Source organism: Salarias fasciatus, chromosome 14 (genome assembly GCF_902148845.1).
Source record: "Salarias fasciatus chromosome 14, fSalaFa1.1, whole genome shotgun sequence".
In the NCBI taxonomy this organism is placed as follows: Eukaryota; Metazoa; Chordata; class Actinopteri; order Blenniiformes; family Blenniidae; genus Salarias; species Salarias fasciatus.
Window position 1 is genome coordinate 167251 of NC_043758.1, and position 18109 is coordinate 185359.

At 41.6% G+C, this 18109-nt stretch overlaps 1 protein-coding gene across 1 annotated transcript in view; it reads left to right on the plus strand.

Annotated features, from left to right (window-relative positions):
- LOC115400636 (alpha-(1,3)-fucosyltransferase 6-like) overlaps positions 1 to 18109 on the plus strand; it is a 32002-nt gene continuing 13893 nt past the window's right edge. Inside the window, exons 1-2 of the mRNA XM_030108642.1 lie at positions 1 to 102; positions 641 to 860. Of these exons, the coding sequence (XP_029964502.1) occupies positions 1 to 102; positions 641 to 860 (322 nt within the window). The remainder of the gene's footprint in view (positions 103 to 640; positions 861 to 18109) is intronic.

The following is an 18109-nucleotide window of genomic DNA, read 5'->3' on the forward strand; positions in this document are numbered from 1 at the left end:
ATGACGCGGTGTATTCCTGGTGCTACTGTCCCCATGATCCTCCACGGACTCCCGGAGCTCCTGCAGTCCCTCCCCTCCACTGTCCGCCGGGTCATCGTCCACGTCAGGACTAACGACACGGCCCGGCGGCAGTCGGAGTCACCAAGCAGGATTTTAAAGACCTTTCTAACCTGGTGGAGAGCTGTGGGAGGTCGGTTTTTATCTCTGGACCTTTGCCGACCTTCTCCAGGGGCGCTGAACGCTTCTCCAGACTGCTCAGCCTCAACACCTGGCTCCAGCACTCCTGCACAGCCTCCAACTTTTATTTCATTGACAATTTTAATCTTTTCTGGAACCGCCCAGCTTTTTATCACCAGGACGGACTTCACCCGAGCCGCTGGGCAGCTCCATTTTAGCAGGTAACATTCAGCAAGCCCCACGCACTGCACGCTGATGCCGGAGCATGTCGATTCTGCTGGAGTGAACTGACCCCCGCTGCCATCTACGGCCAGAGACGGACACGCGAGGAGAAATACTGCCAACGCTCAGTGAAAGATAAGTTAAAGGAAAGTGAACACCGAGATCCCCCGTGTGAGTGTGGTTCACCTTCAACTCTGTGGGAAAGGGCCTGAGGGTGCTCTCCTCTCCTCTCCCCCAGCAGCTCCACGCTCCGCGCCAGGGGAGCTACGCCGACCCGGAAGACGCTCCCTGGATCACTGCCGTCACCTACCGGTACACCACCGCAGCTAGCCTGGGACGCCGTCGTGGCCTGCCGGATCGCCGCCGTCACCTGCTGGTGCACCACCACCGCTGGCCTCGGACGCTTGCGGGGCTCCCCGGATCGCTGCCCACGCTCCGCGGATCGCCGCCGTCATTAGCTGGTACACCACCGCTGTCAGCTGCTGCTAGCCGCTGTTAGCCTGGGACGCTTACGGGGCTTGTCGGATCATCATCGCCAACGATTACCGCCATACGAGCAACAACCACAGCAGCTCGGCATTAGCCACCAGGCAGCAGCAGCAGTTAGCCACCGGACCACCAGCTACCACCAGGCAGCAGCAGCAGCTAGCCACCGGACCACCAGCTACCACCAGGCAGCAGCAGCAGCTAGCCACCGGGCCACCCGCTACCACCAGGTAGCAGCAGCTGGTATCCAGAAGGTGTATTGTGACTGGTACATTGTGTTAGAAATCTAATCACATCATGCCTCCCAAAGGTGCTAAAGACCTCTCAGTACTAGAGGAAGAGGCACCTGTAACAATGAGTGTTGTCTCCCAGCTACTTGAACAACAAAAGGAGTTTTACAAAGAAATGTTACAGCAGCAACAGGAAAACTTCAAATGTTCTGTGCAAATAATGATCGAGAGTGTAAACAAAAGAATGGATGATGTGATCAGAGATCTGCAGGGGGTAAAATCCAGTTTGGAATTTACCCATGCAGGTGTGGATGAAATGTCCAAAGAGCACAAAACAACAGTAGCAAAAATAAAACAACTTGACATTGCCATAAAGAAAGTAGAGGGGGACCTGGCTAGGATTCCTTCTCCAGACTGTTTTGAGAAACTGGATTACATTGAGAACCAGACCAGGAGAAACAATATCCTGGTGGACGGAATCCCAGATGAAAAGGGTGAAAACTGGGATGAGTCAGAAAGGAAAGTCAGAGCTGTGCTACAGAGGAACATGGGTTTGGACGCCAAAAACATTGAAATTGAGCGTGCCCACAGAGTTGGTACATACAAAGAGGCTAAAAGGCCCAGACCAATCATTGTCAAGCTTTTGAGGTTCAAAGACAAGCAGACCATTCAATCATGTGCAAACAAGCTTAAAGGCTCAAACGTCTACATTAATGAGGACTTTTCAGACGCTGTCCAGAAAAAGAGGAGAGATCTCCTCCCAGAGCTAAAGGCTGCCCGTGAGAGAGGTGACATAGCCACCCTAAGGTTTGACAAGCTGATCATAAAGCCCAAAGGCGGAAGTGCAGGTTCAACATGAGGTTGAGTTTGGTTTATGTGTTGTTTTTGTTTTGTCCAGAATTAAAGACTTATTAGTTCTGAATTAAAACAATGGATAAAGCTGTTTTAGTCCTAGACCCTGAACCCATGGACTCTAACTCAGCTGACTGCTACATTGCCTTGGAAGATCAGACTTTCAAGCCCTTTGATGGTCCCAAGTTTGATGCCTACAATGGTGATGTTGACCCAGATCAAAACTTTTTTTCCACATTTGACATTTCTAACCTCTGTAATTATTATGATGAATCTCAATTCAATGAGTTATGTTCTTCTATGCCAGCAAATATGTTTTCTTCTTTCCATCTCAACATAAGAAGTCTATCATCTAACTATGACAACTTTATTCATTATTTATCTTCACTTAAGCATGATTTTTCAGTTATAGCCCTAACGGAAACATGGCTTACAGAAGACTCTAAAGAAACATTTAAACTTCTAAATTACAATTCAGTCCATTATGTAAGAGAAAACAGAATAAGAGGGGGAGTTTCTCTGTTTATTCATTCTGATTATGATTTCAAAATAAGACATGATCTTTCTCTGAGAACAGACACGTCCGACGTTGAGTCTATTTTTGTTGAACTTCCTGTCACTGGTGGAAAGAGTATTATTGTTGGAGCAATATACCGCCCTCCAGATCTGTCATCGAAGACTTTAATGAAGGTTTGTTTTATTTACTTGACCGTGTTAACCGTGAGAATAAATCTTGTTTTATCTTAGGTGACTTTAACTTAAATCTCCTTAAACACAAGTCAGATACCCTTGTTGAGGACTACCTTAATGTTTTGTATTATAATTATTTTTTCCCTCTTATTCATAAAGCAACACGAGTTAAAGAGACATCAGCAACTCTTATCGACAACATCCTCTCAAACTCTCTGACTGGTTGTATGAAATCTGGTGTATTGTATCTAGACTTGTCAGATCATTTAGCTATTTTTCAGTTTTCTGAAATCAAGACTAACAAAGCTAAAAACATTAAAGAAAAAATTTCTAAAAGAATAATGAGCGAGAAAAATATTTCCAAGTTTAAAGACAGGCTTGACTCCAAATCCTGGGATAACATATATGAGGAGAACAATGCTGAGTTAGCGTATCAAAAATTCATGGATGTATTCTGCTCTTGTTTTGAGGAATGTTTTCCTGTCACAAGTCTTGTAAAGAAACACCACTCAGATTTCAAAAAACCATGGTTTTCACCTGATTTGTTGAAGTTTTTGAAGAAAAAGAACAAACTATATAAAAGATATGTCAACATTCCCACTCCTCTCAATCACAGTGTGTATAAATCCCACCGAAATATATATATTCATGAAATTAGATCTGCAAAACGAAAGTATTTCAGTGATGAATTAAGTAGGTGTTCAAACACTATTAAATCCACTTGGAAAGTCATATATCAACTGATTCAAAGAGAGAGGGCTACCACTAAACTGCCTTCTGTCTTTCGAAATGGTGAAGAATCTTTAACCAACCCATTTGATATCGCCGAAAAGTTTAACGAATTCTTTGTAAACATTGGTCTGAAACTAGCAAATAACATCCCCTCCTGTGACGGAAACCCACTGGATTCCTTAAAAGGAACTTTTCCTGTTATCTCCAGCTTTGAGCTCCCCGACACCCAGGAAATAAGTGATGTAATTGACCAGCTGAAGTTGTCTGCACCTGGCCATGACAATATTTCAGCATTCCTTGTCAAGTGGGTGAAGCAATCAATCTTGCAACCTCTTCATCATATTTTTTCCCTGTCTCTGAAGACGGGAGTTGTACCATATGACTTAAAGATTGCAAAAGTCATTCCCTTGTTTAAAGCGGATGATCCTTGTTGTTTCAATAACTATAGGCCTATTTCTATTTTGCCATGCTTCTCAAAGATTTTAGAAAAAATAGTTTACAAAAGGATTATTTTTCATCTAAATTCTAATGAAAATCTTTTTAAACATCAATATGGCTTCCGAACAAATCATTCCACATCTATGGCTTTAATTCACCTGGTTGATAAGATTGCATCAGCGCTAGAAAAGGGTGAGTTTGCTTGTAGTGTCTTCCTAGATCTTTCAAAAGCCTTTGATACGATAAATCACAGTATCCTATTGGCTAAGCTTCACAGATATGGTTTCCATAAAGATACTCATCAATGGTTGTCAAATTATGTTTCAAACAGAACTCAGTTTGTTTGTGTAAAAGGCTGCCATTCCAACAGAGCACAACTTCACTGTGGAGTTCCACAAGGATCCATCCTTGGTCCACTATTATTCCTTGTTTACATAAATGATTTGTGTAACATCTCAAACATCGTTTCTCCAATTATGTTTGCAGATGACACAACACTGGTTCTCTCAAACCCAAACTTCAATTCCTTAATAAGGGATGCGAATGATGGTTTAGATGCCTTTGTCACATGGTTCAAAATGAACAAATTATCTTTGAATATAAAAAAATCTAACTTTATTATCTTCAGTGGGAAAAAATCATACAATAAGGATTTATCTAAAATTATAATTGAGTCCATAGAGATGCCCCAAGTATCATCTACAAGATTCTTAGGAATAATTATTGATGAGAGTTTGAGTTGGAGAGAACAGATTTACTGTGTGAGTAAGAAAATACACAAATCTATTGGTATAATAAGGAAAGTTAACCAACTTGTTAGTAAACAGTGTCTTCTTACTCTTTATTACAGTCTAATCTATCCGCATCTTTCATATTGTAATATTGTTTGGGGGAGTACATTTACAACCACTCTTACAAAAAATCTTAATTCTTCAGAATCGCTTTGTTAGACTTGCATCTCGATCTGTCTGGGACGCTACTGCTGCTCCCTTATTTAAAAATCTCCAGGTTCTCACTATTTATGATATAAACAGTTATCAAATATGCATTTTTATGTACAAGATATTTTCTTCAGATGACAAGGTCCCTGAGCATTTTAGGACGTACTTTGCAGCAAATTCTCATTTTCATTCTTACTCAACACGACAGGCCTCAGCTCCACATCCGCCCAAATGTCTTAAATCTAGAAGCCAATTTTTGTTTAGGTATAGAGGTGTCAAAGTTTGGAACAGTTGGTACCACATTGCCAACAATTGTAGATCTTTATCTATCTTCAAAAGTCGCGCAAGAGAGCATCTAATTCAAAAGTGTAGCCAAGAGAGCTCTGTACTTTAGCTTTTCCCTAGACTGCTAACTTCTTTTTAGTTTATTTTCAGTGTTGCCTATAATGATCAACAAAAATGTCCATTTTTATGAGTATGTCCATATAAGGTCAACAGCATTTTTCTTTTCTTTTGTCTTTTTTTCTTCTTTCTTTCTTTTGTTTTGCATGAGAGTTTATGATGCTTTTTGATTGTTTTGTATTTTATTTATTTATGTATTTTATTTATTTGTTTTTTTTTTTTTGTTTGTTTTTTTTTTGACGATATCTGCATAATTTTATTAGGTGGGGGCTCTTCATAAGCCTTAGGCTTGCCCGCTCCTCCCTGCACTGTTTCTTTTTCTGCACTGGTTTTTGTGATATATTTTATTGTATGTGCTAAATAAACTAAAGTAAACTAAACTAAGCAGTACACACATCCCCCGCTGACTGACGACCTGCAAGCCCCCCCACCCCCCCCTTCCACCACATGCCGCACACACCCCTCACACACCTTCACTGCCCCTGGACACACCACACACTGTACACAGCATCCCTGTCCTCACCTCCTCCAGACACCACGTCCCCCGGACTGTTTTTAAACGACAAAGGACTCTTATCAGTGAAACTTAACCAAGAGCCACATCCAGCCCCCACCACCATTAATATGGCGCTGCTGAATGTGCGCTCTCTCTTAAACAAATCTTTTATTATTCATGATCTTATTTTAGACAATAACTTAGACAGTCTGCTTTTAACTGAGACATGGCGGCACTGACGCACCTGTTCTCCTCACTGAGGCTTCCCCACCCAGTTTTAACTTTTTATTTGCAACCAGACAGGGTAAGAGGGGTGGAGGGACTGCTTCCATTTTAAAAAAACTCATTTAACATGTGTACAGTGGCTTTTAATAGTTTTACTTCTTTTGAGCACCACGCCTCTGTTTTTAGCAGTTTAACAGTGTCCAGACCCCCTCAGTACTCCAGTCTTTTATCAGTGAATTTTCAGAACTTTTAGCAATAATTCATTCTAAATATAACAGAATTTTAATAACTGGTGATTTTAACTTACATGTTGATGACATCTCGGACTCTATGTCCAGAGAATTTTTAAACCTTTTAAACTGTTTAGATTTTAAACAGCATGTCACACAACAGAGGACACACCCTGGACCTGGTTCTAACCCCCTGGACCTGGCTCTAACCCCCTGGACCTGGTTCTGACCCGGTCTGTCCATCAGTGTGTCCTCTGGTGATGACCTGGCTGTGTCTGACCACTACTGTGTGTTTTTAACATCACCAGTTTTAACCAGCAGGGGGCCCCGGTGAGAACAGTGAGGAGACGCTACCTTACTTCTGAAGTGGCTGCAGTAGTTTTATAGAGATCTTACAGAGCACTCCTGCTGTGATTTTACCTGCACCCTGTGATTTTATCATTGATGATTTTAACAGTAAACTGAAGTCCAGTCTGGACTCAGTCGCTCCACTTTTAACTAAAACAATCAAGGGCCATCCCAAACCCCCGTGGAGGAAAAACGATACAATCATCAAACTGAAAAGAAACTGCAGGAGTGTAGAATCTGGTGATCTACAGTCAACTTGGATTTCCTCCACCTTCTTTCAACAACTCAAAATTTACAATAATGCAGTTCAACAGGCTGAACTTCCCACTTCTCTCAACTTATTTCAGACAATAAAGACAATCCTCGGTTCCTTTTCTCCACCCTCAACAGTTTTACTAATTCACTAATTTTAATAAAGCTTTTAAGGAGCCGACAGACGCTCTCTGTGAAGACTCTGCAGACCACTTCAGAACTAAAATCATGGACATCAGGTCCAGTCTTTTACCCCAACAGGTTTTATCAGTGAACACAGCTGAACCGTTGTCCATGCCTGAGGAAACACTGGTTGATGAAGGACTCTTGGTCCAGTTTTCTCCCAAGTAAAATCTACAACCTGCCTTTTAGATCCCATCCCCACACCACTTTTTAAATAACTTTATGGTTTCCTGGAGGAACAGATTTTAAATATCATGAACTGCTCTCTTCAGATGGGTGTCTTCCCCACTGCCTTTAAAATGGCGGTGGTGAAGCCCCTTCTGAAGAAGAGCAATTTAGACCCCAATGTTCTGAATAACTACAGACCAGGATCCAACTGACCGTTTTTAAGTAAAGTTTTAGAAAGACTGGTTTTTAACCAAGTCAATGACTTTTTAATGATCAATAAATACACACAATAAATGCACCCCAAATACACATGTCAACTATCATATTCCCCAGAATCTGGCCGAGGCGGTGGAGTAGCGTCCATCTAGAACTCTAAACTTCTAATCAGTCCTGGAACTGAAACTAAGCATAAAACCTTTGAAAGTCTCACTCTGAATCTCACTAACTCCAGCTGGAAAACACAGAAGCCAGTCCTGCTGGCTGGAGTGTATCCCCCCCCCTGCTCCACACTCTGAATGTTCAGACTTTCTCTCCAGTTTAGTCTGAAGCTCAGATCAAATCATTGTAGTTTAGACTTTAATATTCATGTAGATGTTGACACTGACAGCCTGAACACTGCTTTCAGTTCACTACTTGATACAATTGTTTTTTCTCAGGAGGTGAATAAACCTACTCATCACTTTAATATCACCCTCCACCTTGTTCTCACCGACGGTATTGATATGGACCAGTTAACAACCCTGTACTGTCTGATCACTTCCTGTTATCATTTGAGTTTACGTTAACTGGTTTTAAAGTACCTGGGAAAAAACTTAAACTTAGAAGATGTCTGTCAGAGGATAATGTGACCAAATTCAAGGAAATGATCCATCAATATTAACTTCACTCCATCTGTTGGCCCAGTGGACAGCAGTATCAGCATTAGCATTAGCATTAGCAGCAGTATCAGCCCCACTCAGGGTGATTTAGTCGTAGATGAAGCAGCAGCTTCACTCTGCTCCACACTGGACTCAGTTGCTCCCCTGAAGTTAATAACATGAACCCACAGGAGACGAGCTCCGTGGTACAACAAACAACTGCAAACATTAAAAAGATCAGCTGGAAAACTAGAGAGGAAATGGCATCTAACCCAACTAGAAGTATTTCGTACTGCCTGGCAAGACAGTCTATTAACTTATAAAAAAAACTTTACGTAAAACTGGAACTGCCTACTATTCATCCTTAATAGAAGAAACCAGAACAGCCCCAGGTTCCTCTTTAATACCAGAGCCAGGCTGACAGGAAGTCACAGCTCTGCTGAGCCTCAGATCCCCTCAGCCTGAAGCAGCAATGATTTTGTCAGTTTCTTTAATCACAAAATCAGAACTATTGGAGATAAAACTGAAAGCACTCTCCCCAACGTGGTCACAGACCAACCAACCACATCCTCAGATCTGTCAGTAGAACCTGACTCACAGCTACTGAGCTTCCATCCTATTGAACTCTCTGAGTTCCTCATCTAAACCTACAACTTGTACATTAGATCAAATCCCAACAGGACTGTTTAAAGACATTTTCCCCCTGATCAGTACATCAATATTAGATCAGATCAACTTATCCTTAGCGACAGGCTATGTTCCACAGGCCTTTAAGGTTCTGTTATCAAACCTCTCCTCTAAAGCCACCCTCGATCCAGGAGTTCTAACAAGTTACAGACCAGTATCCAACCTTCCCTTTATTTCTAAAATCCTAGAGAAAGCTGTTGAAGTCAGCTTAGCGACCATTTATATAACAATAACCTATTAGAGTCTTGTCAGTCAGGTTCCAGAGCTCATCACAGCACAGAGACAGCTCTGGTAAAAGTCACTAATGATCTCCTCACAGCCTCAGATAGAGGACTGGTCTCTGTTCTGGTCTCTGTTCTGGTCCTGATAGATCTCAGTGCTGCATTCCACACTGCTGATCATGATATTCTACTACAGAGACTAGAATATACTATTGGGATTAAAGGTTCAGCATTAAACTGGTTTCAATCATATTTAACAGACAGGTTCCACTTTGTTCATGTTAATGACGATTCTTCAGCCCGGATCAAAGTTAAATATGGAGTCCCACAGGGTTCTGTTTTAGGACCTATACTCTTCACATTATACATGCTTCCTGTAGGAACATCATCAGGAAACACTCCATTAACTTCCACTGTTATGCAGATGATCCACAGATCTACCGATCCCTGAAACCAGACGACACCGATCAGCTGGTCAAACTAGAAGCTTGTCTTAATGACATAAAAACCTGGATGAGTCATAATTTTCTCCTCCGAAATTTAGATAAAACAGAAGTTATTTTATTTGGCCCAAAACACCTGAGAGAAAAATGATCTAATCAAATACTGACCCTAGATGGTGTTGCTTTAACTCCCAGTAACACTGTGAGGAACCTGGGAGTGATCTTTGACCAAGATTTATCCTTTAACTCCCACATTAAACAGGTCTGCAGGACCTCCTTCTTTCACCTGGTAATATTTCTAAAATCAGGAACATGCTGACTCAAAGCCAGGCTGAGAAATGAATCCATCATCTGTTCCTCCAGAGTAGACTACTGTAACTCCTTGTTATCAGGAACCAATAACTGCCTAAAAAGTCTCCAACTCGTTCAAAATGCTGCAGCAAGAGTTCTCACAGGAACCAGTAGGAGAGATCATATCAGCCCAATATCAGCTTCCCTTCACTGCTTCCTGTTAAATCTAGAACAGAATTCAAAATCCTCCTCTGAACCTATACAGCCCTGAACAACCAGGAACCATCAGATCTTAAACAGCTGTTAGTCCCAGACTGTCCCAGGAGAACGCTTCCTTCTCAGAGTGCTGGTCTGCTGGAGGTTCCTGCTTCTCTAACAGTAGAACAGGAGGTGGAGCCTTTAGCTATCAGGCTCCTGTTATGTGGAACCAGCTCCCAGAGTCTGGAAGGGAGGCTGACTCAGTCTCTGCTTTAAGACCAGGATGAAGACCTTTCTGTTCAATAAAGCTTACAGCTAGGAGTCGCGCCTGCTCGCTCTCTTTCTCTCTCTCTCTCTCTCGCTCTCTCTCTTTCTCTCTCTCTCCCCCTCTCTCTCTCTGTCACTCTCTCTCAAAACTATTATGTAACTGTTCTGTAATGTTGGGAAAATGAGTCGTGGATTTATTGTATAAATCTGTGAACCTGTGTCCACTTCAATGGAAATAAAATTATCTCTCCCCCTCTCTCTCTCTCCCTCTCTCTCTCTTTCCACTATGGGAGACCAAAAAGTCAGAACACCAAAACCCTGGACCAAGAGGCTGTCTCTGAGGTGGAGTAGAGTCGTGCTTGAGGGATCACAGACAGACCATCAATCAGCTGATCCATTGAGACAGCCTGGATTCAATGGGTTCAGTTCTAATTGGGCTTCAATGAAAACAGCTGCTCCACTGATTAATGGAGGAACCCGGACCCAGTGAGTGGAAGGTTTACTGAACCCCGGGTTCTACCATGTGGAACCGACTCCCAGTTCTGCTCCTTCTCTCGTTTCAATGTAATTTCATTGTACTACTGTAATTTCATTTTATTGCTACATGTCACTGATGATTGTTCCTCCTGTAGCCTCTGTACCCTGTGTTTATATATGAACGGTATGTAGATACAAGAAACTTTCTGTCCTGTGTCCTTCTCTTTCTGTCCCCTCACCCCAACCGGGACAGCAGGAAGACCACCTCTGAGCCTGGTTCTGCAGGGTTCTCCTCTGAGCCTGGTTCTGCAGGGTTCTCCTCTGAGCCTGGTTCTGCAAAGGTTTCTTTCTGTTAAAAGGGAGTTTTTCCTTTCCACAGTCGCTTCTTTTGCTCATGTGGAGCTGTTGGGTTTCTCTGTAAAAGTGTCTAGAAACTACCATGTTGTAATTGGCACTTTATAAATAAAGATGAATTGAACTGAAATTGAATAACATTGTAGAAAGGCATCAGTCTGGTTTTAGAGTGAACCACAGTACCGAGACGCCCTTTTAAAGATTTTAAATGATATCAGGTGAAATTTAGATAATAAAAAACTCACAGTGATGGTTCTACTGGACCTGAGTGCTGCTTTTGACACAGTAGACCGCCACATTTTAATAGACAGATTGAGGCACCTGGTGGGCCTCTCTGGTACTGTTCTTAACTGGTTTAGTTCTTATCTCACAGATCGATGTTTTTATGTAAGTTTGGATACATTTTCCTCAGGAACCCATGAAATTAGGTGTGGGGTTCCCCAAGGTTCAATTTTAGGTCCCATGCTATTTAATCTCTACATGCTTCCACTTGGGGACGTCATCAGGAGACACGGCATCAGTTTTCATAGCTACGCTGACGACACTCAGCTGTACGTCGCCGTGTCTCCTGATGACTCAGGGCCAATAGAAACCCTTTTTAACTGTATTTCAGACATATGTTGGAGCCCAGGACTTCCGTCCCGCCGACTCCACCCGGTTCTTTTATTCTATGCTTGGTATGAAAAATGCCAAAACGACTGACTTCAGATTATGACCATTTATTCAAGTATAGCCAGATGTAATGCTCAGCGCTGGACCTTACAGGGAAAGATACAAAGTATTTCGCCCCGAAAGGGTCCTGATTGTTGATGAATCAGAGTTTTTATTCCATGTTCTTCTGGGCTGGGCCCCGACAGATAGGCTGGACTTTGTTCGCAATTGGACAATTTGATATTGATGTCAGCTGCCAACCAAGAGCTGACATCCTTATCCGGTATGTTTTGGAACACTAGTGAGTGTGTGTTGGTTTCTCCGGAACGTGTGGGTATGTTTACACTTTAGCAGAGCATCTTATAACCTTGGTGTACTTCTCTCAGGAAAGGCCTAATGTGCAGTTAATACAATTATTCCATAATAGTAGTGCCAATTAAAGTATATCCCTAACAGTTCCCCCCTTTGATATGATTTCATCACATCACCAAAAAAATGAATGTGTGAGTGTGCGTGTTGATGTGTATGTGTGTTCATGTGTATGCCGAAGTAGGTAAAATAGCCTGTCATCAATCCTCCATGACGTAGCCCCGCCCCCTCTCGGTACATTCCGATCTCAGACAGGATCCTTCACCATCCCAAGACATATGTGACTATGCGTAAGCGTGTTGAAAAGGCAGTTAAGGGCAGCAAGCGTTCTTCATTGCCGGATGCCTATGTAAATATGCATGTGTAGGGAAAGAAGATGAAAAGAGAAAAATTTAAAGAATAAAAATAAGAGGGTAAAAATAAAAGAAAAAACAGCAAGCCTCCCTTCACCGATCTGGGCCTGTCTACCTCCGTACTGACGGAAAACCTTTCCTCAGGAGCTCTAAACCCTTCATTACCACAGATCACAGCTCCAGCAATTTGCACAATTTTGTTTATATAATATAATAAGCATGCAAGCTATTTTCTAATGCTAGTATACAAAACTACAAACTTGTATTAAGGTTTTTTAATGCTAATCATTTTTAATCGTTCCAAGTGTCCAAAAATCATTTTAGTCTTACCATTATCATATGTATTATTACCTTCAGATTTTTCCAATCATTCCAAGTAAAATCGGTTCTCTAATAACTATGTGATTTGTATTATTATTGCTATTATTACCATTATTTATTTACTGATTTTATCGATTGATTGATTTACTTTTATTTTTTTGATTATTTTTAATTATTTTTTTGTGTTATTTTTCCAAGAAAACATAATATCTGTAATATTGTAATTAATTTATGTTTTAAACCGTAACTTTAGTTTTAATATAATTGTATTTTTTTTCAGATTTTCCTTTCTACTGATTATATCCTTTTTATAAATCAATACATGAATCACTGAATCAAACTTAATCTATTTTGAAGGAAAGAGGACAGAAAAAAGAAAAGGTGTGTAACTGAATCAACCCATTTATTAATCAACCTATAAATCATCATAAAAATCATCCCAAAAAATTAATCATTCTAAAAATTAATTAAAAAAAATCATCCTAAATAAGCCTAAAAAAAAAAAATTAACCAAAAAAAAAATCACTCTAAAAAATCAAGCTAAAAAATCAAAGCTCCGGAGTTTCTACGTGTGTGCAGCGTGAATATATGTGGGTATGTATTAGCAGTAGCAACGCAAATGTTATACTCAAAGGGGAGGGGCGTGGAGGTGATCTTCATCAGACAGCGTCGTCCTCTTCATCCCGATATCGCCATGGGTCCTCCAGTGGTCCACTTGGTCCTGGTCCAGGTCCTGGTCCTGGTCCAGGTAGTCTCTTCTTCAGTGTCAGGACCTCCGGGCTCAGAGGGAGACATCAGTGAGGCAATTTTTAGCCATTTGAAAAGGTGGTGGTGGATCTCGAGTGTAACTTTTAGTCAAGGCCGAATCGATGCATCTAAGGCAGGGCGCTCTGATATGAGGGACACAGCGCCCCCTGCTGAGAGTCTCCACCACTGTGACGACAGTGAGCAGCTCCAACAGAGGGAGAATATATGATTTCTATTTCCCAAAGATTTTCTCCCCCCTTCTGTTGGAGGATTATTAGCTCCAGAGTGTTCAGCCAATCTCTCTGACACTGAGCTCAGACCTTCGAAGGCCTTTGTGGGGACCTGATCAGGAGCCGAGTTGTTTGGAGAACTGAGCAGCAGACTGTTCCAAACATGCTGCTCCACCACCTTTCTCAGCCAATACAGAGTCCAATGTTCAAACTAGTCTCCCCTTCGATTATTCAGGCTCCAAACGCCATAATGTCATATTTTATTTGTTTAGTATCTTCTCTCATGCCTCTGGGCCTCCCACCACAAAGTGAGTGTTATGGCCAGGATTGTGATGACCAGCAGGGTGATCAGGCCTGACTGAATATCACAACCAGTCTACACAACGGCTTATCAGACCTCCTGTGAGGCTTGTCCGTCCTCGTCCTCAGAGTCTCTGTCCAGGTTTTTCAGGTGTCGTCGGGTGTCAGTCGGTGGGTCAGTGAAGACACGTCAAGTCCTGTGCCATCAGTCACTCTGTTATCGTCTAGTCAGACTGTGGTCGGTCTCCTGGGTCACATGGTTTGTTGCAGCCCCTGTTGTTTCCTTGGGACTGGTCCCCCACTGTCCCTGGTGGGACTGGTTTTGGAGCTGGACCTCCTGATCCTGTGAAGATAAACCTTCCATGGTTCAGGTTAGAGTTTGATTTTAAACTGAGCTCCGGTTGATTTGATCACATCGTTGTCAGAATGTTCTCCATCACCAACAAGGATCTGTTCTTTTCACTTCACTGAAATTGTTGCTCTGATTTTGTGGAGTTTTCATTAAAAATCATGCAGGATGGTTTTATCAGTAAGGCAGTCTTAATACTCCCTGTTTCTGCAGTCTGTCTTGGTAGCATGAGCTGCTGCTCACACCAGTGGCTGGACGGCCAAAAACCATTTAGAATCAAATTTTTACATTGATACCATCCCCTGTAGACGTTCCTCTGTTTTTCTATATTTCTCCAAAAATGAGTTCAGTTGAAAAACCATATTAAGTGTCAGTAAATTTTGTGTTCTTGTTCCAGTTTAGGCTGAATGTGGAGACGGTGAAGCTGATACCGGTTATGAAATCACAACAATATAATCTGAGAGTGTGTGTGTCTGAGTGCTGCTCTTTTCCTGATCCAGTTGTCTTTCTCTGGTTGTGCTGCAGCTCTTTGAAGGTTTTTCATTGTTTCATTTTATTTTGTTAGTGATCAAGGTCTACTTGTGTTAAAGCTGTTAGTAATTTAGCTACTTGTCATTTATTTAGCAGTTTAATCTAAATATTTTAATTCATATTACTACTTTATAATAATTCATCAATCAATTTTTATTCGCTGTTTTTTTTAATTTATTTATGGTTTTTTTAAACATTTTTTTCCCAAATTAGTGTCATATATTCACTCTGTCGTTTTTCATTTATCAGCTCAGTGAGCAAATAAACCATCCTTTAAGTATATCTAAATCTCTACGACGAAACCCAAATGAATTGAAATGTTCTAAAATTCCCCAAAAAATATTCAAAATAATATCAAATCAAGCAATAATTACTACAAGTTCCTCCTTACTCCACTAAGGAGGGACTGACCCCGGGGTCAAGGGGTCATGTTGCCGCTTTTTTGTGTCCAGTTAAATGAATCTGGAAGTGTTTGAGGAAAGTCTTCTTTAAAATATTCTAATACTGGTGAACACTTCCTGGTTTCTTGTTATTTTAAATTTATAGTAGAGTAGTAGTAGAGTAGCGACAAAACCTTTTCTTGTGGTCTGTCATATTTCTTTTCTTGTTTTCCGACTGATGCTAAGATTAATCAGTTGAAAAATCTTTTAATATTCTCTTCATTTTGTTGTTGTGGCTAAGTTTAATAGAGGTTTATAATAATTCTGAAATGCTGCATTAATCTCTTTCCATATAATGTAAGTTTATCTTGCTTTTGGTACTGATATTCTATATATTGATCGTATAGTTTGTCTTTTCCATATCTTTCTTCAACAATCATTTTGCAGCTTTAAGTCTTACCTGACAAATGTTTTAAAACCTCAACCTTTATTTTATCCACTTTTCTTTTCTTTATACATGTCCACATTTTGATTTGCAGCTTCTTTCATTCTAATCATTACTTGAGGATCTTATTTATCGCTGTTATTTTTCCGCAGGCCTTTTGGATAATTCTTAAGTTCTTAAGTTTTTTTTTTTTTTTTTTTAATTTAATTACTGTCCCAAGAGAGATCCGTTTACCTCTGACAACTTCTTTTAATGTATCCAGAGTATATTTGGTTAACTTCTCTTCAGACATTAATCTGGAGAAAGGTCTGTATTTCAGGTTTTATTTGTAGTATTGCTGTTTTAATGTAAGCTCAGATTCAGTTTCCAATATAGTTTTCTTTGCTCTGCTGTCTAAATGCAGAACGAGGCAAGCTGGTGAATGATCAGAGAAGTTTCTGCTTTCTAAATTCCACCTTATAATCTTGTGTCCTTCATGCTGATAGAATAAAATAAATATCCTTCAGTCTGCTCTGTGGGGAGCAGAGTGTGAAGGTCACTAGTCGTCTGATGGATCCAAGTTTTTCTATGAGTGTTTGTTTGTTGTTCAGCGGAGAGCAGTGACTGTGTCCATCATCAATAATGTCAGATCAGGTCTGATCACTTCTTCTGTGGTCAGAGTCGTGTGTGTTTGATATTCTTGCTGTGACTTGTTGGCGGTCATGTGGTTCATTCTGTTTTATCCCCGAGGCCGTGTTATTGTTAGCTGCCTCAGAGCGAGTGTCAGTCTGATGGAGAATGAGAACGCTCTTCAGCTTCCTCGTCTGGTAAAACTGAAAATCATTGGCTTGTAATAAAACTTGTTACTGCATGGTTCATGTGTGTGTAAGTTTCATGTCCCATTGTTATGTGAGCTGTTTTCTGAATGGAGTTTGTGATGGCGTCACCCCCCTTACGCAGCTCGGTTGTCCTGCTTCAATGGCGTCCACTGTTTAGTTTTGATGAAGGCCTTTTCTCCCTCCACAGTCCATTCGAGTGGGTGGGATTAATTTCAGCTTCCTGCAGTTTTAATCATTTGGCGCAGAGGGTGGATTGTTTCTCTATATTCGCTTACAAAGTTTTTGCTGTAGTTAGTTAAGCCCAGGAAGCTCATTAGTTCTTTCACCGTGGCCGGCTTCGGATGTGACAATATTGTGTCTTTGTGGTCTCCTGTGACTGATATGGAAGGTTACTCTGGGTCGGCAGAGCTGCAGCTTCTGTTTACAAACTTTAAATCCTTTTTCTGCCAACCATTTGAGGAGATAAGTTGTCGCTTCGGCTGTGGTTTGTTCTGATGGACTAGCGATCAATATGTCGTCGACATATTGGAGGAAGGTCACGTCAGGTGGGATAGTCAGCTCTTTCATTAGATTTCTCAGTGCAGCATTGAAGAGGGAGGGGCTGTCATTCAGTCCTAGGGGCAGCCTGGTGTAGGTATATTGTTTTCCTTCATAAGAGAACGCAAAGTACTTCTGTGAGTTCTCAGTTATCGGGATGCAGAAGAATGCATTAGAGAGATCCATGACTGTAAAAAATATGTTCTTTTGCTCTGTTCCTGCCAGCATGGTGTAGGGGTTCGGTGTGTCATAGTTTGATGTTTCCAGATTAGCGTTTATTGTTCTCAGATCATGCACCAGCTGAGAGTCGGGCTTCCCCGGTTTCTCAACCGGGTTCAATGGTGTGTTATATTTTGATCGACATTCAATCAGTACTCCTGTTTTCAGTAACCCCTGTATAGTGTTTCTTACACCATTGAATTTAGCTTCAGGGAGGGGGTACTGTGGCTGATAGATAGGGATCCCATTTTTCATTTTAATGCGTGCTGGTTCAATGCTGGTACAGTGTCCTACATCTGAGGGTCCCTGTTCCACTCCTGCAGGGTCCCTACTCCAGCAGTTTTTCTGCGATTGGAGAGTCTGTGTTTTCTTAGCCGTGTGTTCTTTGTAATGTGGGTTTTTTCTAGTGTTTGTGCTGCATGTGACCTGTGAACAATGCGGTAGCTATTCTTTTGTTTACAGTACTGCAGTAGTGGGTTAACAGCGGGGCTCCAAACGTTTGATTTGTCCAGGGCATGCTTCATCATGGGGCCCAGGTTCTTGGCTGGTCCTGCTGCCACAGCCAGAGTGATGTGTGGCGCTGAGTCTTGATCGAGTGTTTATAACGTCGTCAGTGTGTCTTGTAGATTCACTGCAGCTGCCACGCCTTCTGGTCCAACGTAGATATTCTCCACTGTTAACCCCGGTGTGCCTTCCTGGGTGAACAGATCTTCTTTTGCTTCCCAGACGGCGGCATATTCTGGATCAGGGTTCAGTGAGTAGTTGTAGGTACAATGTGGGGTGTTGACGGGGGCCATGTACGTCCTGAGGCTTCTGATCCACGGCCCCCATTTCTTCTAAGCCTCGTGGAGAGGAGTCTCACCGGGATGTCTCAGCCTGTCCCACCATATCTCTGACCTCTGACCTCTGCCTGTGTGAGCTGAACTGCTGTTTGTATCAGCTGATGGGATGTTTTGTCTCAGAGACGCCGCCTGATTCTACCATCAGGGAAA